Below are 19108 nucleotides of genomic sequence, written 5' to 3' on the forward strand. Positions count from 1 at the left end.
TGTGTAAATGTTTGACACTATAATAATTACTATTAATCTATACACCTATTCATTTTGTAAAGAAAAGCTCCATGTGAGACCAGTAGCATATATTTATCACAAGTGCTGTGGCTATAGTTTTTTACTCCCTACACTTGTATCACAACATGTTTGCCAAATCCCAAAGTACATATGTGCATATAAAAATGGATAGAACTAGGGCCTGAGGGTTGGAAAACAAGAGAGATTAAAAACTATAAATTAGGGAAATAGAGGAGGATTCCATAAAGAATAAAGAGCAGATTAAAGTTCTTTCCTTCACTCTAAAATAGTCCAGTTACACTAACCAAAATGACTACATTTAGAATAAATGGACCTAATAGCTAATAGTTCACCAACCTTCCCCCCCCCCCCCCCCCCAAAAAAAAAGCCCATCTCTTTTGTTTTTGCACATTAAATCCTAATGGTAACTCAACAGTAATTTCAGTGATATGGTTAAAACTTCACACTTGAAGGATTAGGAGGAGCTACTTTGTCAGGAGTGAAATTAATCCAAGTGTAACCACATAGTTAGCTAGTGAGTTATTTTACTCTTCTGTTATACTGTAGACCCATAAATGTTGACAAATTGTGAACTGCTTAAGTTTCAGGAATCAGCTGCAGGCAAGTTCTTTGCTCTGTTCTGGTGTCTTTTAAGTGATACCTCTAATATATAATAGAAACGTTTCAGAAGTCAGTGGGTAGCTGAACAAAACTGTCTATATTAAAAGAAAACGTTCTTTTGAGTTTGTCATGGGATGTGCATATGGCGTTGGACTGGTATCAATTACACTCTCCTATACTAACATAACATGGCTAAAAATAGCAGTGTAGACACAGCAGCATGGCTATACTAGCACAGTGGTGACCCTGGGTATGTACTTGTGTTGCTAGCCTGCACTAACCCCCCGTCCCCACATCTATGCTGCTACTTTTAGCAGTTCGTGTGGTATGTCTTTGGGAACAGTGAATCTGAAAGTTCTGTGACTGTTCAAGGGAATGGGCTGAGAGCTCCAGAGGGATACTCAGAGAAAGGGAAACAATAGTATGCTGAAACCTACAGCCTTTTGTTCACCAAGGTTTAAAGTCGTTTTAACAGCCATATTCATAGTTTTGAGATGCCTCAGGAAACTGGAGTTTGGCTTAATGTAAAATGAAAAACTATATCTTACCAGAATCGCTGAATGAAATAGGCATGAGCTTAAAATAGATTTAAAATATTTCATATTATATAGACTAAGATGATATTGTACTTTTTTTGGATTTTGCTTTTCTTACTGTGTTTAATAGGCAGCATGTTTAAAACAAACAAAAGGAAGTACTTCTTCACATGACACAGTCACCCTGTGGAACTTGTTGCCCTGCGATGTTGTGAAGGCAAAAGTATAACTGGGTTCAAAAAAGAATTAGATAAATTCATGAAGGACAGGTCAGTCCACCAATGGCTGTTAGTCAAGATGGCCAGAGATGCATCCCCATGCTCTGGGTGTCACCAAACCGCCAACTGCAAGAAGCTGAGACTGGACAACAGGGAAAAGCTTTGTTTGATCTAGGCAAGTATGTGTTGTGGAACAGTTTGCCCTGGTATGGTCTGTGGTTGGTTTGGTGTTTTTGTAGTCTTACTGCAAGTGTCTCAGAACTACAATTACATCTAGCAGATTAATATACCACTTGCTGCTTTTCTGATCTCCCAGAGAGGAGAATGGGCCTTCTTTTGTTCAAAGAATTCCAGCCCAATCTACAGAAAATGGTTTTCTGTGGATTGTGGAACATGTCCTAGCCAGTGTTGGTACAGAATCTGGACTAGATCCTTGGCTCTTAGGACATCTTGTGGGTATGTTTAAATAAATGTTGCAGCAGACCCCACTGCTTAGGAGAGCACATTAATGAGTTAAATTCCATTAGGGAACAAGAGGGATTTTACAACTATGTTAAGTGATTAGATGTCGGTCTAACTGATGCAGGCACAAAGAGGTAACCTTTGTGTGCAGAAGGGGTTATTGTATAATGCATTTTTACCTGTTTTCCTTTTGTGGTGTTGATGGATACTTGTCTGAGCAAAAAGAAAAGGAGTACTTGTGGCACCTTAGAGACTAACCAATTTATTTGAGCATAAGCTTTCGTGAGCTACAGCTCACTTCATGGGTGAAGCTCACGTAAAGCTTATGCTCAAATAAATTGGTTAGTCTCTAAGGTGCCACAAGTACTCCTTTTCTTTTTGCGAATACAGACTAACAGGGCTGTTACTCTGAAACTTGTCTGAGCAAGAATTTCTGACATCCAGCAGCTTTCTGCCATATGGAAACCTCATGAGAAAGGCAAACACTCTATACTGTGGAAGAAATTAAACACCTCCTTTGTACTGCAAGTGAGACCATTTATGCCATTGCAACACTCACCTTCAACACCGCTGAATAATACAACACGTATCTCTCCTTTTAATATGTAGCTGGCCGTTTCCTGCAAGTTCTCTACAAGCTTGAGGAGAACAAGACACAGCTTGTTGCAGCAGTAGAAAGTTCCCTCATTCAGGTGTGTAGTGTAAAAACTCTCTTACCTACCCCAGTGAGATTTACAACTCAAGGGAGCGTTTGTTGTTTTTAGATTTGTTCAGTCAAAATTTTAGATGTAGCAGCTTACATCAGTTTTGATCACTACTTTGACAATAATAATTTTAGAACAGCAGACAGGAAATCAAGACTAGCCCAGAGTACGATAGTCACAAAACACAATTAACTTTTCCCAAAACACTTCTATCTGCCTGCAATTGTTCAGTTTGAAAGGAATAAATACTTTGTGCACTTGTAGGTGGCTACACTGGAAAAACTAAGGCAGAGAATCCTAGCAAACTAAACATTTCCACAATCCAGTTTTATACACAAAACAGAGGTTTAATGTCATGATCTTTTAGCTTTTGCTGCGACACGCCAGACCTAGTGCTGTAGACACAGGAACTTAGGTCGGTGTAACTACGCCGCTCATGGGTGTGGATTTTTCACACCCCTGACCAATGTAGTTAAATTGACCTAACTTTGTAGTTTAGACCAGGCCCTAATATAGGAACACAACTTCCCTGAATAACCATTAGCTATGTTGACAGAAGCACTCTATTGGTGTAGTTGCATCTATAGGAAGGTGTTTTTTTTTGCTGACATAGCTATGTTGGCTCTGGCATGTGTGTGGTGGTGATAGTTCCCACCCGCTCCTCATTGCCATAGCTATCAGACCAAGCTTTGTAGTGTAGATCTAGCCTTAGAGAAACAATCAAAATCCATGGTCTCTTGCTGAAATTTGCACTTTTTTTTAAAGTTAGTACAAAAAATGAAGATAAAACAACACTGGACATAAAACTGAATAACTTTCGCTGACCCAAGTTAAAAGTCACATAGGGAAAAATGCATGGAGGGAAACTTAGGAATTGTATATTTGTTAGCTGCACACAGCAATATATTCATAGATGTTTTTGGATACTCTGACTCTTGCACAAGCAGCAGAAATACCAAGACACTTTAAAAAAATCATTTTTCTTTATAATTTTTACAAAACCCCAAAGAACAGAGTAAAAGGAAGATAAGCCAAAAGATAAGTGAATACAGTAACACAGTCTACATTACAAGAGTTAAATATAAATCATTCTCTTTAGACAATTAAGATCCATCCTTGCTATACATATAAAGACACCTTTGTTAAATAGAATGCCTCTTTTGGGTGGTACATTTAATAAAAATAAATTTGATTTGAAAAATATAAACATCTATTAAAAATATTTCTTTAAGAAATAATTTGTAAGAATAACGGCAATGCTTCCCTAAGTTGTCACATCAGAAGTATCACCTCATATTTTGCTAGGTTCTACACTGTTCCATTTTGCAATTCAAGCCTTAAAAGTGCCAGTGTTTCCAATCTGACTAGTGCTTCAGAAGTGAGTTTGATATCTAAAACAGATAGGAAGATGCAATTTTTAGTTCTAGGTTTGGTATAGCCTTCAACATACTGTATATGAGAACATAGCAACATAGTTGAAGCAGAGAAACAGAAGTCATTTCATCACAGTGATATTTTCACCAAAAGCACAGAAGTGCAAGACATTTAAGATTACATACTGAATCCACAAAATATTTCAAACACAGAAAGTCTTCCTTTCCTGTTGAGATATACTAGAAACATTAAAGGTTGGTAAACCCAAAACTTGACCTACTTTAAAAAAAGTTTGAAAAGTCTATCTGGTTTCCATGCTCCTTTCATTCCCCACCACCAATTTTTAAATTCTTTAAAGCAAAAGACACCAGTAGTTTTTGCAATAGCATTCTATGAGCAACCCTACCTCAAGCCCCTGGGCACATGTTGAAGGAAACCACTTCCAGCTTCAAGCTCCAAGTGTATGTCAGAGAGTAGGAGGGCTAAGCAGTTTTTTAAAATAGGAAAATACTTTAGTGTATGTTTGAACCATTTTTTGTTATGCTTTGTGAAAATGAACAGCTTTGTAACAAAACACTGGCTCTCCGTACACATTGTCTTTTTCTTAGTTCTAGCTCATCAGCTTTCATCAGTGTCTTCTTTTATAGGTCTGTCTTGTCCTCATATTGGCACATACATGCAGCTCTCTGGCTATCCAGGTATGGTTTACATCCTAAATGTATAACTGCATCAAACAACAACTGAACAGTTGATTCACAGGCTGCAAGATACAAGAGGAGATGAAATCAGTATAAGATCATTTTAGAAGTACTTTTTAATGGAATATTGTAATAACTAAACATTACTCTTTTTTTCTTAAAGATTGTTTTCAACTTGCCAAAGCACAAATAGTGAACATAGCCTGATGAATGAATGTATGTATGATCATTTTCAACTCTAATTTCCACAACATGTCGAATCTTTTTCATATTTCAACTTCTGACAAAATTAACATTTACAGAGTAGATGCATTTTTTGTGGAAAATGCAATACAAATGTAATTGAAGTAATACAGCTTAGTGTTGCCCTTATTTATGTGAAAAAGCATTGAGTGTTATGCCTCTGGCTTTAATGGCAGATCCCTCACTAGTTCTGACAAATACTTCACTGCAGTCAAACTACTCTGAGGGCCTCCTCCTGCAAACATATTGCTCCTAATCAGACTAGTCATGGTACCAAGCAATGTGGCCCTGATTTAGCACAGCACTTAACAAACAGGAGCTGTCAAATATTGCACATTTGCAGTACTGGATCCACGATCACAAAGTAGTATAGCATGCACTCCCACAGAAGTCAGATCAAAACATAGTATTGTTCTTTAAAGATAATTCCACCCTCTACTGCTGTTGCACAAAGCATTACTTTCCTCCCCTACTTAGGCCTGGTCTACACTGGGGTGTGGAGCTAAGTCGGTCTCAGTTATGCAATTTCAGCTATGAAAATAGCATAGCTAAAGTCGATGTACTTAGAGCTACTTACTGTGGTGTCTTCACTGCGGTAGGTCGACTGCTGATGCTCCCCCGTCCACTCCGCCTATGCTTCTCGCTCCAGTGGAGTACCAGAGTTGACGGGAGAGCGCTCAGCGGTTGATTTATCACGTCTTCACCAGGCGTGATAAATCGACCCCCACTGGATCGATCACTCCAGAGGTAAGCGTAGACATGCCCTTAAATTAAGGCTCGAGCCTCCTCCTACTGAAGTCCCTGCCAGAACTTCTGCTGCCTTCAATGGGAGTAAGATTTAGTATTCTCTTAGTTACCAAAATAGCACCAGTTCTAACATATAACATAATGCAAAATTTAAGAGGCTATTCTCTTGTCACAAGAGCAACAGCTATGCCACTGGATTTTGGAATGTGCGTTACTGGCAAATAAATTCATTAGGAGTCTATAACCGACACCTCAATTATTTGGAAAGAGAACATGAGTCTCCTCGGATTTTTCAGTAACTGGAGCCCACCCTGTTAAGAGTAAAATTCAAACTTTAAAAGGAACATTTATGCAGCAAGATTAATGTTCACTACCTAAGAGGTAACTGTATTTTATTTGTAAAAGGAAACAGTTCAGCATTTGCCTACAATTTATTCTGTCACATGCAGCAGCAGGTTAAATCACATTCAATGCAACAAAAAATATTTATATTGCTGCAGCACTGCAAAAATCAGATTATAGTAATTTTTATGACGTTGTACTGCTGGTTTTCATGCACATTAAAAGGGATCATGAAGTAAAAAGATACAAGGTTCAATATTTAGGCCAGTTCTTTTCATAGTCTCACTTTTGATTTCAGTCTAACAACGATACAGGTCAGGGTAGTATTTTAGGGGATCTCAGTGTAGGAGGTGAAGAATATTAGTTTTAGTTCTTTGAAGAGAATTTTTTCCTTCCTCTACCTTTTTTATTAGCTCTACATATGTAAAAGCCAGAAAATACATCTCACAGATCTCTTCTCTTAAAAAAAAAATAGGGAGGGAAAGTGAAATAACAGTAGTTTATTACTACTCCCAGGTTCAGATTCAATTAGTTTAGACCGGTGGTTCCCAAACTTGTTCCGGCGCTTGTGCGGGGAAAGCCCCTGGTGGGCCGGACTGGTTTGTTTACCTGCCGCGTCCGCAGGTTGGGCCGATCGTGGCTCCCAGTGGCTGCGGTTCGCGGCTCCAGGCCAATGGGAGCGGCTGGAAGCAGCGCAGGCCAGGGGACATACTGGCCACTGCTTCCAGCCGCTCCCATTGGCCTGGAGCCGCGAACCGCGGCCCCTGGGAGCCGCGATCGGCCGAACCTGCGGACGCGGCAGGTAAACAAAGCGGCCCGGCGCGGCGCGGCCGGGGCTTTTCCCACACAAGCGGCGGAACAAGTTTGGGAACCACCCGTTTAGACAATCCATGCAAATTTACTGGCTGCTGTGCCACTGCACAAACAAGGGAAAATATGAAACTTTGAGTGGAGATCTGTTGGGAGAAGGAGAAGGGAGGCGAGGCAAGCCAAGCCCCTGTTCCGATGAGTGAGTTCTTGAAAGTGCGTGTTTGTTTGCTGGTTTGTTTTCAGTTGGCAGAGTCTAACAGGTGGCAGTGTGTGGCGAGAGAAGCAGAGCTTTTGATCACACCTGAACCTTGACTGGGGGCAGAGCTTCCCTAATCAGCATGCCTACAAAGGCAGCCCGCCCGCCCAACAGCAAATGGATGAGAACAGGGGAGGGTGTGTTGCACCCCGACAGGTGCTCAGGAGAGAAGGCTACAACCGCTACACAGGCAGCAGTGGTAGTGACCTGAAGAACAGAAAAGAATAGAAAATGAAAATGACTGGATGTGAAAGATGTGGTTTGTGTTATTCTGGAGAAGGTACCTGAAAGGTGCTTCATTTGTATGAAATGCCACATGATAGCTCTGATGGAAGAGATGGTTTGATGTTTGGAGATGCAACTAGAATCTATGGTTGAGTTATGAAAGAGATTTGAGCAGATGATGAAGGGAAGGAGAGAAGAGGCTGATGAGAAACATCAAGATTTTTCAGATGCATACTGGATCAGAGAACTGTGAAGGCAGACTGCTGGATGATGAAAGTGCTCAGTAGAAGCATATGACTACAAGGCAGAGGAAAAGACTGGCTGGTGCAGGAGAAACAGAACATAGGAACAGATTTGTGGAGTTAGAAAATGAAGGGGAGAGGCAGGCAGTAACAGGTACATTAGATCTACTGCATTTTAAGTCAAAGTTGCAGAAACTATCTGGAACCTGCCACCCATCGAAGGGGAAAAAATTCACAGAGAAGGGTTGCAGGCCAAACTGGATGTACAAGTAGTTCAAACAAGGTATTAAAAGAAAGCAGAAAGCTTTCCTTGCTGATCCACCCCTTCTTCTGTTTCTTGTAGGCTCTCTCTTGAAGGTCAAAAAGCACAGGGGGAAAAGGGAGAACTGCCAAAAGCCAAGCAGAATTGAACCTTGCAAAGGAAATTAAAACCAATAGTAATAGGTTATTTAGCCATACAAATAAAATGAAAACAAAGACAGACGACATGGGACTGCTAAGCACTGAGAATGGGGTAGAGATCAGACAATCTAGGTATGGCCCAACACTTAAATGAATGTTTTGCCTTCATTTTTAATGAGAGTAATGAGGAGTCTGGGAACAGTGGTAGGGTGGCTAATGGGAAGGAGGATGTGGAACTGGAAATACCCACATCTGAGGTGGAAGCCGAACTCCAGCATTTTAACGGGACCAAATCAGGGGAAGGGTGAATAATGTCCATTCATGAATGTTAAAGGAATGGACACATGAAATTGCGAATCCAATAGCACGGAATTTTAACAAATATAAAAAATTAAGAGGGTCAGACCTTATGACTGGAGAACTACAAATATAATACCTATATTTAAGCAAAAGTGTGCGCGTGGGGGGAATAATCCAGGAAACTGTAGGCAAGGTCATAAAATAAATTCTGAAAGAGAGTAGTTAAGCACATAGAGGTAAACTTGATTTTTATTTTTTTTTTTTGAGAATAAAAGTGATTTTTCTAGACAAAGGAAATGCAGTACATCTAATCTACCTGGATTTCAGTAAAGCATCTGATATAGTTCCACATGGGAAATTATTAGTTAAATTGAAGAAGATGGGGATTAATATAAGAATATTAATAAGAATCAAAAGATGGGTAAGGAACTGATTAAAGGGGAGGCTACAATTGGTCACACTGAAAGGTGAACTGTCAGGATGCAAGAAGGTTACTACTGGAGTTCCTCATTAATTGATCTTGGGACCAATCTTATTTAACATTTTTATTAATGACGTTGGCACAAAAAGTGGGGGTGGGCTGATAAAGTTCGCAGATGACCCAAAGTTGGGAGATACGGCCAATATGGAGGAAAACCAGAACATCATACAAGAAGATTTGGATAACTTTGAAAACTAGAGTAATAGAAATGGGATGAAATTTCATAGTCCAAAGTGCAAGGCCATGCATGCAGGGCCTAAGCAAGAATTCTTGTTATAAGCTGAGGACGTATCAGTTGGAAGTGACAGAGGCAGAAAAAGCCCTAGGTGCATTAGTCGATCACAGGATGACAATGTGATGTGGCCGGAGGCTAATACAGTCCTAGGATGCATCAGGTGAGGTATTTCCAGTCGACACAGGGAAGTGTTATTACCATTATACATTGTTTACAAGACTGAACTTGATAAATTCATAGAGGGGGTGATATGATCAGATTGTCTACAATGGCTTATGGCCCACCCACAACTGCTATTAGCAAATATCTCCAACGACCAGAGATTGGACACTACATGGGGAGGGCCCTGAGTTACTACAGAGAATTTTTCCAAGTATGTGTGTGTCTGGCTGTCGCCACTCTGTTGTGGTCTAACTCCATTATACTCAGACTTCAGTGGTTCAGGAGCCAAATTAGCAATCAACATTATCCAAAAGACACACAATAGTGTGAATTCATTGTTTCATTTACTAGATATATACACATAATAGTCCCTTCTGGCCCTAAAGTAATATTTGGTCAGTCATTTTGTTTTGAGAATTTTTTATATATCTATATCAGTTAGACCAGTGACACTCAGACTGAATTTATATAAAAAAATTCTCAGAGCAAAATGACTGACCAAATATTACTCATTACTCAATTGTAGTTGATAAAAAACCACACTAAAGCATCCTGATGGTTAATAATTAAATCAAGTGTTTTAATATCATGTGCTGCAAAGCCGCAGGGGACACTGCTGCTTCAGTCTGAGTATGACTTGTCTAACCGATAGCTATATTTGGGATTGAGAAGGAATTTTCCCAGCCGTTCAGATTGGCAGAGATCCTAGGGGTATTTTGCCTTCCTCTGCAGCATGGGGCAGAAAGATGTCTTGCTGGTTTGAATTAGAGAAAATGGCAGATTCTTTGTAACTTGAAGTCTTTAAATCAAGACTTGAGTAACTCAGCCCAAGGTTATGGGCCTACTGCAGGAGTGGGTGGGTGAGGATCTGTGACCTGCAGTTGTAGGACATCAGACTAGATGATCATGATAGTCCCTTCTGGGCTTAAAGTCTGAGTCTTTATACAACTTCAGTAAAAGATCAACTCAGTATAACTTGCATGCTATTTTTCTGCCTTACCCTGTACGCTCTCTGATATTCCTAGTGTTTTCTGTACTTCTCTGCAGATCTTGGAGAGACAATACTGAAACTGTTCATCACAATCATTTTTTCTATTGCCACAGGTATCATAGCATCTGTCATGTTGATTACAGCACTTTGTCATCGAAGGGATACCAATGTCAAACTGAAAAGGAAAAAAATCAAGGTTAGTATTCCAGCCAACAAGATAATTTTATTGCATTGGGATTGGTAAAAATTGCCTGCCTTCTATGCACACTGTTGAATCAATCTGGTTGATGAAGTTATTTAAAAAAAAACAAAACAAAAAAATAATATTACCCGCTACTGCAAATACCAAACAAAATGTTACTGGCATGGACAGCGAGAGAGGACCTGAATCCAGGATTCTCCCATCATTAGGCCAACCCAATGTTATTGGTTTTAAAATCAGAAAATATTCTATTTCTTCCACTGCAGGTCTTAGATCTTTTGCCAGGGGGAGGGAGGTGGATATCTTGTTGAATGATCATTCATTTAATATCATTCCTGTAATATTCTAGAGTACTGAAAAAAAATGTTTATATTAGCAAACATCCAGTTACTAGGGCCCTATCAAATTCACAGCAATGAAAAACATGTCACAGAGCATGAAATCTGGTCTCCCCCCAGAAATCTGGTCTTTTGTGTACTTTTACCCTATACTATGCAGATGTCACCGGAATGTCTCAAACTGGGGGTCCCGACCCAAAAGAGGATTATGGGGGGTTGCAAAATTGTTGTAGGGAGTTTGAGGTATTGCCACCCTTACTTCTGCGCTGCCTTCAGAGCTGGGTGGCTAGAGAGCGGCAGCTGCTGGCCAGGTGCCCAGCTCTGAAGACACCAGCCTGCCAGCAGCAGCACAGAATATCACACCATGCCATCCTTACTCCTGCGCAGTTGCTGACGGTGGTGCTACCTTCAGAGCTGGGCTCCCAGCCAGCAGACGCTGCTCTCCAACTGCCCAGCTCTGAAGGCAGCGCCACCACCACCAGCAGCACAGAAGTAACAGGGGCAATACAATGACCCTGCTACAATAAGCCTGTGATTTCCCCCAGCACACACACAGCCCCCTTTTGGGTCAGGACCCCTACAGTTACAACACTGTGAAATTTCAGATTTAAACATCTGAAATCATGAAACTTGCCTTTAAAAAAAAAAAAATCCTATGACTATGAAATTGACCAAAATAGACTGTTAATTTGGTAGGGCCCTATCTATTACTAGTAGTGACTAATTTTTTCTCCCGTGTAATATTCCAAAAATTCAGCCACAAACTAAGAAAAACATGAATATTTCGTTTAGGAAATCTAATCACACAATATACAACCATAAATATCTCCCCCTTGTAGGTACTTAGAGATCATGATCAAGTCACCTCTTAGCTTTCTCTGGATAAACTAAATAGATTGAGCTTCTTAATTATCTCAGGTTTCAGAGTAGCAGCCATGTTAGTCTGTATTCACAAAAAGAAAAGGAGTACTTGTGGCACCTTAGAGACTAACCAATTTATTTGGGCATAAGCTTTCGTGAGCTACAGCTCCCTTCATCGGATGTAGCTCACGAAAGCTTATGTTCAAATAAATTTGTTAGTCTCTAAGGTGCCACAAGTACTCCTTTTCTTTTTAACTATTTCACTGTCTCACTATAGAGCAAACTGTCCACACTTTGTATCATTCTTGTAGCTCTTTTCTGAACCTTTTCCAATTTTTCAGCACCAGGGCAGGAAGCTGAAGATAGACCAGTTCAGACTAGAAAACAGGTGCACATTTTTAAGTGAGAATAATTCAGCAAACAGTGCGGCTTATGTACAGATATGATAGATTCTCCATCACTTGAAGTCTTTAAATCAAGACTGGATACTTTTCTGAAAGATCTGCTACAACTCAAAGAAAAGTTATGGGCTTCCTACAGAAATTAATGGGTGAGATTCTTTGGCCTCTTTTAGTCTGACCACTTGCATAATGATCATAATGGTCCCTTCTGGCCTTATAAATATGATGCACATTTCTATGCTTAGAATGGAAGTGTAAAACTAGCACACTTCTTTTTGAAGTAGATTGCTCACAACCCATTTTTAAATATGAAAGTCCAAGTAAATATGAAAAAATAAAATGCATGAAGGAACGATTTACATGAACTCCAAATAGCGGGGATCCGCATCCATTTGGTGGTGAAAGCTTATACCCATAACGTGGAAGAGGCTTCGACCCTGTAAAAAAGGAATTTTAAAAGCATTGAGTACAGATCTTTTGCTTCAAGCTACTGCACAGACCCCCTATTTTACTGCTTAAAATAATATAGGCCAAAGTTTTCAAAACTATATGCTTAACACTAGGCATTTAAATCCGTATTTAGGCACCTGAATAGTCAAAGCTCCCACCACGCTGCAAGTCAGGGGGAGCTACAGGTATTAAGTACTTCTTAATATTTTATTTATTTATTTGGTTTGATTTTAGCTATCTAAATTCAAAACATCAAGCCTACAAAGAATATACTAGGTAAGGCAGAAGTGTACTATATGCAGGGAGAACTAAAAAGCAGAAAAACAAGTTTAGTAAACTTACCAAGACTTCTGCATACTTTTCTGATCTATAATCCAAGACACTGCTCTGAATTTTCATTTTAGACATCAGAACTACTAACTGGAGTGAACATGATACAGAAGTATTGTTGCTTATTCCTGTACAACTACAATATTGATTGATTCTGTTTGAGCAGGGCTTCCTTGATATTTTCGAAAGCATGCAAAGGGGAAACGCCATGAAATTACTGTGATACCCTACACCAGAATAAGGAGAAATATGGAATTTTTAAAGAATAAGCTAAACTGCTTTTGGCATCTGAGACCAAACTGAAGGAAGCATGCTACGGAAGGGAGTGTATGGAAGAGGATATGTGTAGAGGTTGGAGGCTAGAAAGCAATGCATGATGTCACTGCTACTCCTAAAGCAGAGAGAGGCATCACAGAAAAACTGCATGTACATACAAATTGCTAGAATGCATTTAGTGTAAGGAAGAAATTTCAGATGGAACTTTATACTATCCCCATTGAAAAGGGCTTATTCAGTGAATCCTCCATTTTTAACATTTTCATGTGTCTTGAGGTTATAAATAGTTTTGTGATTTTTTTTTTAAAAAGTCCCTGACTGAAGTATCTTACATATATGACTATGTAGATTAAATAGATGCTAAATAGATTCTAGCAATGAAAAATAAGAGGGGCAGAGGAAAGTAAAATCCCCACACATTACACCTAATTAAATGTGCAGTGTCCTAGCTGGAGGAAAAGAATCTGTCTTGACCCTTCCAGGCAAAAAATTTATGCCCAATGACATAAAATTAGTTTGTTTTACCAGTGCAAATAGCATGTGTTAACTTAATAGGTATTAAGCCAAAGCTCAAGTTTCACTGAAATCATGTTCTAAGTTTTTCATTAAATTTCTGGCAACTGTGTGTTTGTTAAATTGAGTAACTTCTCTACAGTAACTTAAATAGGTCCTCTTTTTACTATTGAATTTGGACTAACAATTCTGATGGAAGTTTCAGGGAACATTATTTTTCATATACAGAAGTCTGAAAAACAACATATCCTAGTACAGCCAATAACCATTCTACGCTTAACTGTTTATTCCCTTAAGTGCCCAATACTTCTGTAATAAAGACCCTTGAAATGATGAAAGTACTAAATTACACCTGTGGCAACTAACTACAGTGAGAAGAGAGTGGTCACTTTGAAGAGTATTCAGAACAGTTTTATTACTACGAAGCTAGAGCAAGTTAGGGTTGCTAAAGACAAAAACATTAAACACTGTCATGAAAGTTAACAAAAAATCACTGACAACCAAAATCCTGTGTCAGACTTATGAGTACAATGTAGACACTATACATTATCTCCAAGATAAGGAAACTAAACCCTGTAATACAGAAGACTGGTGTGAAGACAGGGCTGTACTTAACCCTATTTTTAACATACAATTTTTTAAAAGTTCCAGACAAGATATTAATGATGTCAGTCCGCCACAGATATCAGTTATCAAAATAACTGTAGAAACTGAGAGTTTTTGTTCTTTTCTGGGTTTGATGGTGGCAGAGAGAGAAATCTTTATATGACGGTACATTAGGGCAAGAGGAATTCCTAAACCAAAAGCCTCAGATGACGACATGGTTCAGAATGCATTAATCCTAACCAGATGTTCAACATTTTACCTGGAAACTGATCTGTTGCCCCTAGAAATGGACCCAAGCTAGGGCATGAGGGCATCTGGAACTGAACTCCCCCAGAGTTCAGCGATAGTCTTTAGAGCCAGATCTAGTTTTCGTTGCCATCATTTAGTATGTTTTTGGAAAAGGATCCGCTGCAAAGTTTGGCTCCAACCCTCGCCAAAAATCCAGGCCCACCTCTGCTGGGATCTCAGCGCCTCCCTCCCCCGAGCCGGGTGTTTGGTAGGAGGTTATGACTTGTTATTACCATCGCTGCATTTATACAGACACAGGCCGTCCTCTCCTCCCAGGAGATCCAGAGCCGCGTTCAGGTACATGTCTATCTTGTGCACCCCGTTCCGGATGGTCTTGAGGGTCATCCTCCAGTCCGGGGTCTGGGGCTCCTGCTGGCACTGACCCAGCAAGCCACAGGCCAGAAGCAGCAGGGCGCAGGCCATTACCTGCGCAGAAGGTCCCGCGGCTCGGGCTCTGGGACCGCCGCCGCCAGGGAGTCCGCGCTGGGCTGGCCGGGGCGCTCGCTACGGCCCCGCGGCCGGCTGCATGCCGCGCGCACCTCGGGAACGACCCGCGCGCCTCACCTGCCCGCAGCCCGGGCCTCCCGCGCTTGCCCCGGCCGCGGAACTTCCACCATCCCGTGCAACCTCAGCACCGCTCCGCCGGGCCGGGCCCCGCCTCCGCCAGCCTGGCCGGGCGCGGGCGGGGCGGGGCTCTCCCTGCCGGGAAGGGAGGCGGGCGCCGGGCAGAGGAGCCTGAGTGCGGAGCGCGGCTTTTCTTCGGCGCGTGCCCTGGCTCTGACACCCCACAGCTCGCCCGCCCCTGCAGGGGACGTGGGGGCTCTTCTGACCCGGGCTGCGCGCGGCTGGCTCGGCTCCACAATTTCTACTGCCTGACCTGCGTGCTGCCCTGCTTTCCGTGGGCACCGTATGCTACGGAAGGACTTTGCACTTTGCTGTCCTATCTTCCATTTAAAGCTTTCCAACTTTATGGAGCTATAAAGCCCCATTTCACGGATGCTAATGAATTAAACACAAACTATTTTAAATAATAAATGAAACACTTAGCCCCTTGTCTGCAGATCTCAAAGCACTTCACATATTGTGAGTTAGGTCAGACGAGTTGTGGTGGGTTAGGCCTGGATCCTGAAAATACATGTGCTTAATTAACTACAGTTAACAGTGCCATTAACTTCAATGGGACTACTGGTAGTAAGGTATTAAGCACGTTTAAGCCTGCGCAGGAGTTGGGATCTATTACAAAGAATGTGTATCAGGCTTTTCAGCTCCTAGATAATTTGTTTGTAACTTGCTCTGCAGTTTTGAGATCTTTGTGAGGGTTTCTCCCCATTATATAAATAAATCTTTGGGTTAAACTAAAGCCAAGCTAAAGCTAAATTCTGAAATATTTGCCTTCTTCAAATATATTCTGCTATAGAAAACAACTTGTGGTTCAAAATAAGTTAACAAGCAGCTTAGGTCATAAGGGTTTTTGCAGCATTTATATAGTATTCCTGATTTGATTTGCTGTGCAAGAATTGTGGAACCATGAATAGTACAAGATATGCCCTTGAGGTAGATTCCCTCTCCAGTGAAATGTAGTCATTTAACAAAAAATCCTCATCTGCATTAATAATATGGGGAAGATATGGACTTCATATATTCCTTATATAGTACATTCTATTTTGTATGGAAAGGGGTTAAAAACTGTAGAGCTCCACAACAAGTAAGGCTTAATCTATTCCATATTATGTTTTAAGAAGTCATTTGGGGGCGGGGAGCAGCCTTTCCGCCTGAGTTTGTAATGTCTGTTTCAAGAACAGATTATTTTGAAATGATATGGATTCAAAATAAGATGGGTAAAGAACTGGGAGAGTTCCTTTTGTGAGCTGACCACATGAGAGACAGTGGCTTTGGGTGACATTAGTAGAAAGTGGTCATGTCAAATCTTTGGTGTTTTAGTGGGTTAGCAAAGACCATTTGTTAGAGCTGGCTGAATTTATAATCTTTTTGAAATGTTTTGATTGGATGGGGGAGGAAATGACAGTCACGTGTTTTGCAGGAAAATGGTCCAGTTTTCCAATCAGCTATATCACTTACACATTGAGTGCAGTGGGAGAAAGAACAAGCCCTGAGACCTGACAAATCAGTAAACCTTAGTATTTCATCAGTTGGACTCCTCTGAGCAAACACTACTTCCAAAACCAGAGGTACTATGTTTTGGGCAAATCATAATTACCTTATTCACTTGAAGTCAATGGGATTGCTTGTGCGCATATGCCTAGCAAGATTTGGCCGTTTATATCTTAAGTATACTGATTCAGAACATAGTGAATGAATTTATATATATTTAATTTCTGCAATACAATCCAGTATTTTATTTCATGGCATTGTTAAATGTGATTGGAGAGTAATCTTGCAACAATTACTCATGCGAGTGATCCTATTCCAGTGATAGAATCACTTGTGTGAGAAAGGGCTGTAGGACTGGGCCGTAATGAAAAGGCAGAATGATGGTAAAACTATTAAATATGAAGAGCCCACTACTATTTTGCTGAGGAGAACATGTAGGCCCAGGTAAATTCACCTACAAAACACATTTTGGAGTTTCTGGAAATTAAGTCTGTAAACAAATAAAAATCCTAAGTACTACTTAGATGAGCTCAACTAGGATAGTGGTGGGAGTTTTTTCATTCTGGCAAAGAGACCTTCATTTTTGGATGTACCAACCCCCTCAAAATGTAGTGCTTTTGAAATTTCAGGACAGAATTAACAATTAATCAGAGCAGGAAGCTGGTTAATGACACTGCTGTCCTGCTCCCAGTGTTGGATCATATTAAAGAAGTTCTGTATTAAAATCACAAATGAGTTTGATTCCCCATAGTTTAAATTCCAGGGTATTACTAATTAAGAGGTCTCTTGGTTTTTGGTACTGTTTCTCTCCCTCTGTGTGTGAAACTTGCAAGCTGCTAATTGTGTTAGTACATTCTAAGACAGAGTCTGTTCTCAAAGCAATTCACAGAGACTCAAAGCAATACTCTAACAACAGAAACAGCACCCAGAGACTCCCCGCCCTTTTGTTGTATTAACAATAGTGATTAAAATAGAGATAGAGGATGTATGTGGATGGATGCTTGGTGTGGATAATAACTGAATGATCAGGGAGGTGCCAGCCTAAGAATCCAGTGTCCATCGGCTGAAGAAGGCGTGAAGTGGAAATAACCAGAGGACCCCCGGAGGGCAGACTGGAATCCACCCAACAGCCTCAAGAATGGGAGAACCAAACAACAAGATAACATCTTGGAGCCGTCAGGAATGTGCTATCTGCTGATTGATTCAGCAACAGCATGATGAAGCAATTCCCATAGACTGGCACAGGAAGAAATTCCTATAAAAATAGACTCTAAAAACTGAGAACTTTGGGGTCTGAATCTGCAAAGCAACTTCCAGGAGCGTCAGATGAGCATTTGACAAGGCCCTGCTCCCTCCTCATGTCCAGGCCACCTGGCCAGTGGCTTGGCATGAGCAACTCTGAGGCTGGTAACTATGATAACAACCTTGCAGAACCTGTGTGTGTATGAATAAATATGAGATTGAATGGAATGTTATAGCTGTAACTAACTGCTTACTATGATTTTTTCTGTATTCACAATAAATGTGGTATTTTGCCTTTTTCCCTTTAATAAGATCCTGCTGGTTTTTATTTTATTGGTATAACACCAGGTATGGTCTTTTTGAAGCAGAGCAGGAAGATCTATCCAGGCAAGAGGCCCATGCACCAGGCATTTTATTGTTTCATTTCTCTACCCAAGGATATAAAATGATTACTTTCAAGTAAGTACCAACAGAAACACAGGAGCAAGTGACTGGCACTGGGTAAAGCAAGTTGAAAGAGAAGGGGGGAGCTCTTATCCCACCTGTCAAAGAGGAAGGAAGTACCCTCGTTCACCTTATTTTGCAGGGAGGGATATCTCAGTGGTTTGAGCATTGGCTTGCTAAACCCAGAGTTGTAAGTTCAATCCTTGAGGGGGCCATTTAGGGATCTGGAGCAAAAATTGGGGATTGGTCCTGCTTTGAGCAGGGGGTTGGACTAGATGACCTCCTGAGGTCCTTTCCAACCCTGATATTCTAAGACTCTCCCGGTGTTCAGTGCACCAAGGCCCCCATTCAGGAAAGCACTTCAGCCTGGATCCACAAATGTCCCACTTTTAAGAACCACTGTGATCCAGGAAGCTCCTGCTCAGCTGATGCCTAACGCTGTAAGTTCCTGAATTCACTCGTCGCTTACATTTTCCCTGTACAAATTTCCTAGACAAGTGTTGTACCTCATCACACTTGTGCTGTTGCCTCAGTGCTAATGCCTATTGTCCTGTCCTCCTCCCCCCTACCCCCAAGCTGGTCCTCAAATCAGGTGGAGATAGGCTTACCCTGCTTATCTCACCTACTGGGCTGGCCTGATAGGTGTTTTCAGAGGGTGCCGAGCGCTACACAAAACAGTGGTGGGGAAAGAGATTTTCCCCCCAATCTTTGGCCCAATGGTTAGGTTACTCATCTCAGAGGTAGAAGATCCTGGTTTCATTCCCCTCATGTCCTGATGAGATGGGATTTAAACAGGGCTCCCCCATCTCTCAGGTGACTGCTCTAACCATTGGCCTATGGGATATTCTGAGGTGGGTTTTTCTCAATCTTTCTTGTTTAAACGATTCTTTAATTGAATAATTAAATAATTGGAGCAGAGATAGAATGGCTTTGTAGCTCAGGGGTGAGGGCACTGGAGAGGTGGGACTCCCCTGT

At 41.0% G+C, this 19108-nt stretch overlaps 1 protein-coding gene across 1 annotated transcript; it reads right to left on the bottom strand.

Moving 5' to 3' along the window:
• Positions 1-3530: 3530 nt before the first annotated feature.
• PLA2G12A (phospholipase A2 group XIIA) lies at positions 3531-15226 on the bottom strand. The gene is made up of 4 exons (XM_037897045.2): positions 14569-15226; positions 12233-12309; positions 10080-10245; positions 3531-4696 (listed from the first exon to the last, which is right to left on the bottom strand). Exons 1-4 carry the CDS (start codon positions 14756-14758, stop codon positions 4578-4580), a joined length of 552 nt encoding a protein of 183 aa, XP_037752973.1. The 5' UTR covers positions 14759-15226; the 3' UTR covers positions 3531-4577.
• Positions 15227-19108: the final 3882 nt, after the last annotated feature.

The sequence above is a fragment of the Chelonia mydas genome, chromosome 4 (assembly GCF_015237465.2).
Source record: "Chelonia mydas isolate rCheMyd1 chromosome 4, rCheMyd1.pri.v2, whole genome shotgun sequence".
Classification (NCBI taxonomy): domain Eukaryota; kingdom Metazoa; phylum Chordata; order Testudines; family Cheloniidae; genus Chelonia; species Chelonia mydas.

Coding starts and splice junctions, on each gene's coding strand:
- PLA2G12A (XM_037897045.2), bottom strand. CDS start 14,758: ATGGCCTGCGCCCTGCTGCTTCTGGCCTGTGGCTTGCTGGGTCAGTGC. Junction 12,310..14,568: donor TCTGTATAAATGCAGCGATG/GTAATAACAAGT, acceptor CCTTTTTTACAG/GGTCGAAGCCTCTTCCACGT. Junction 4,697..10,079: donor AATATCAGAGAGCGTACAGG/GTAAGGCAGAAA, acceptor TGTATCTTGCAG/CCTGTGAATCAACTGTTCAG.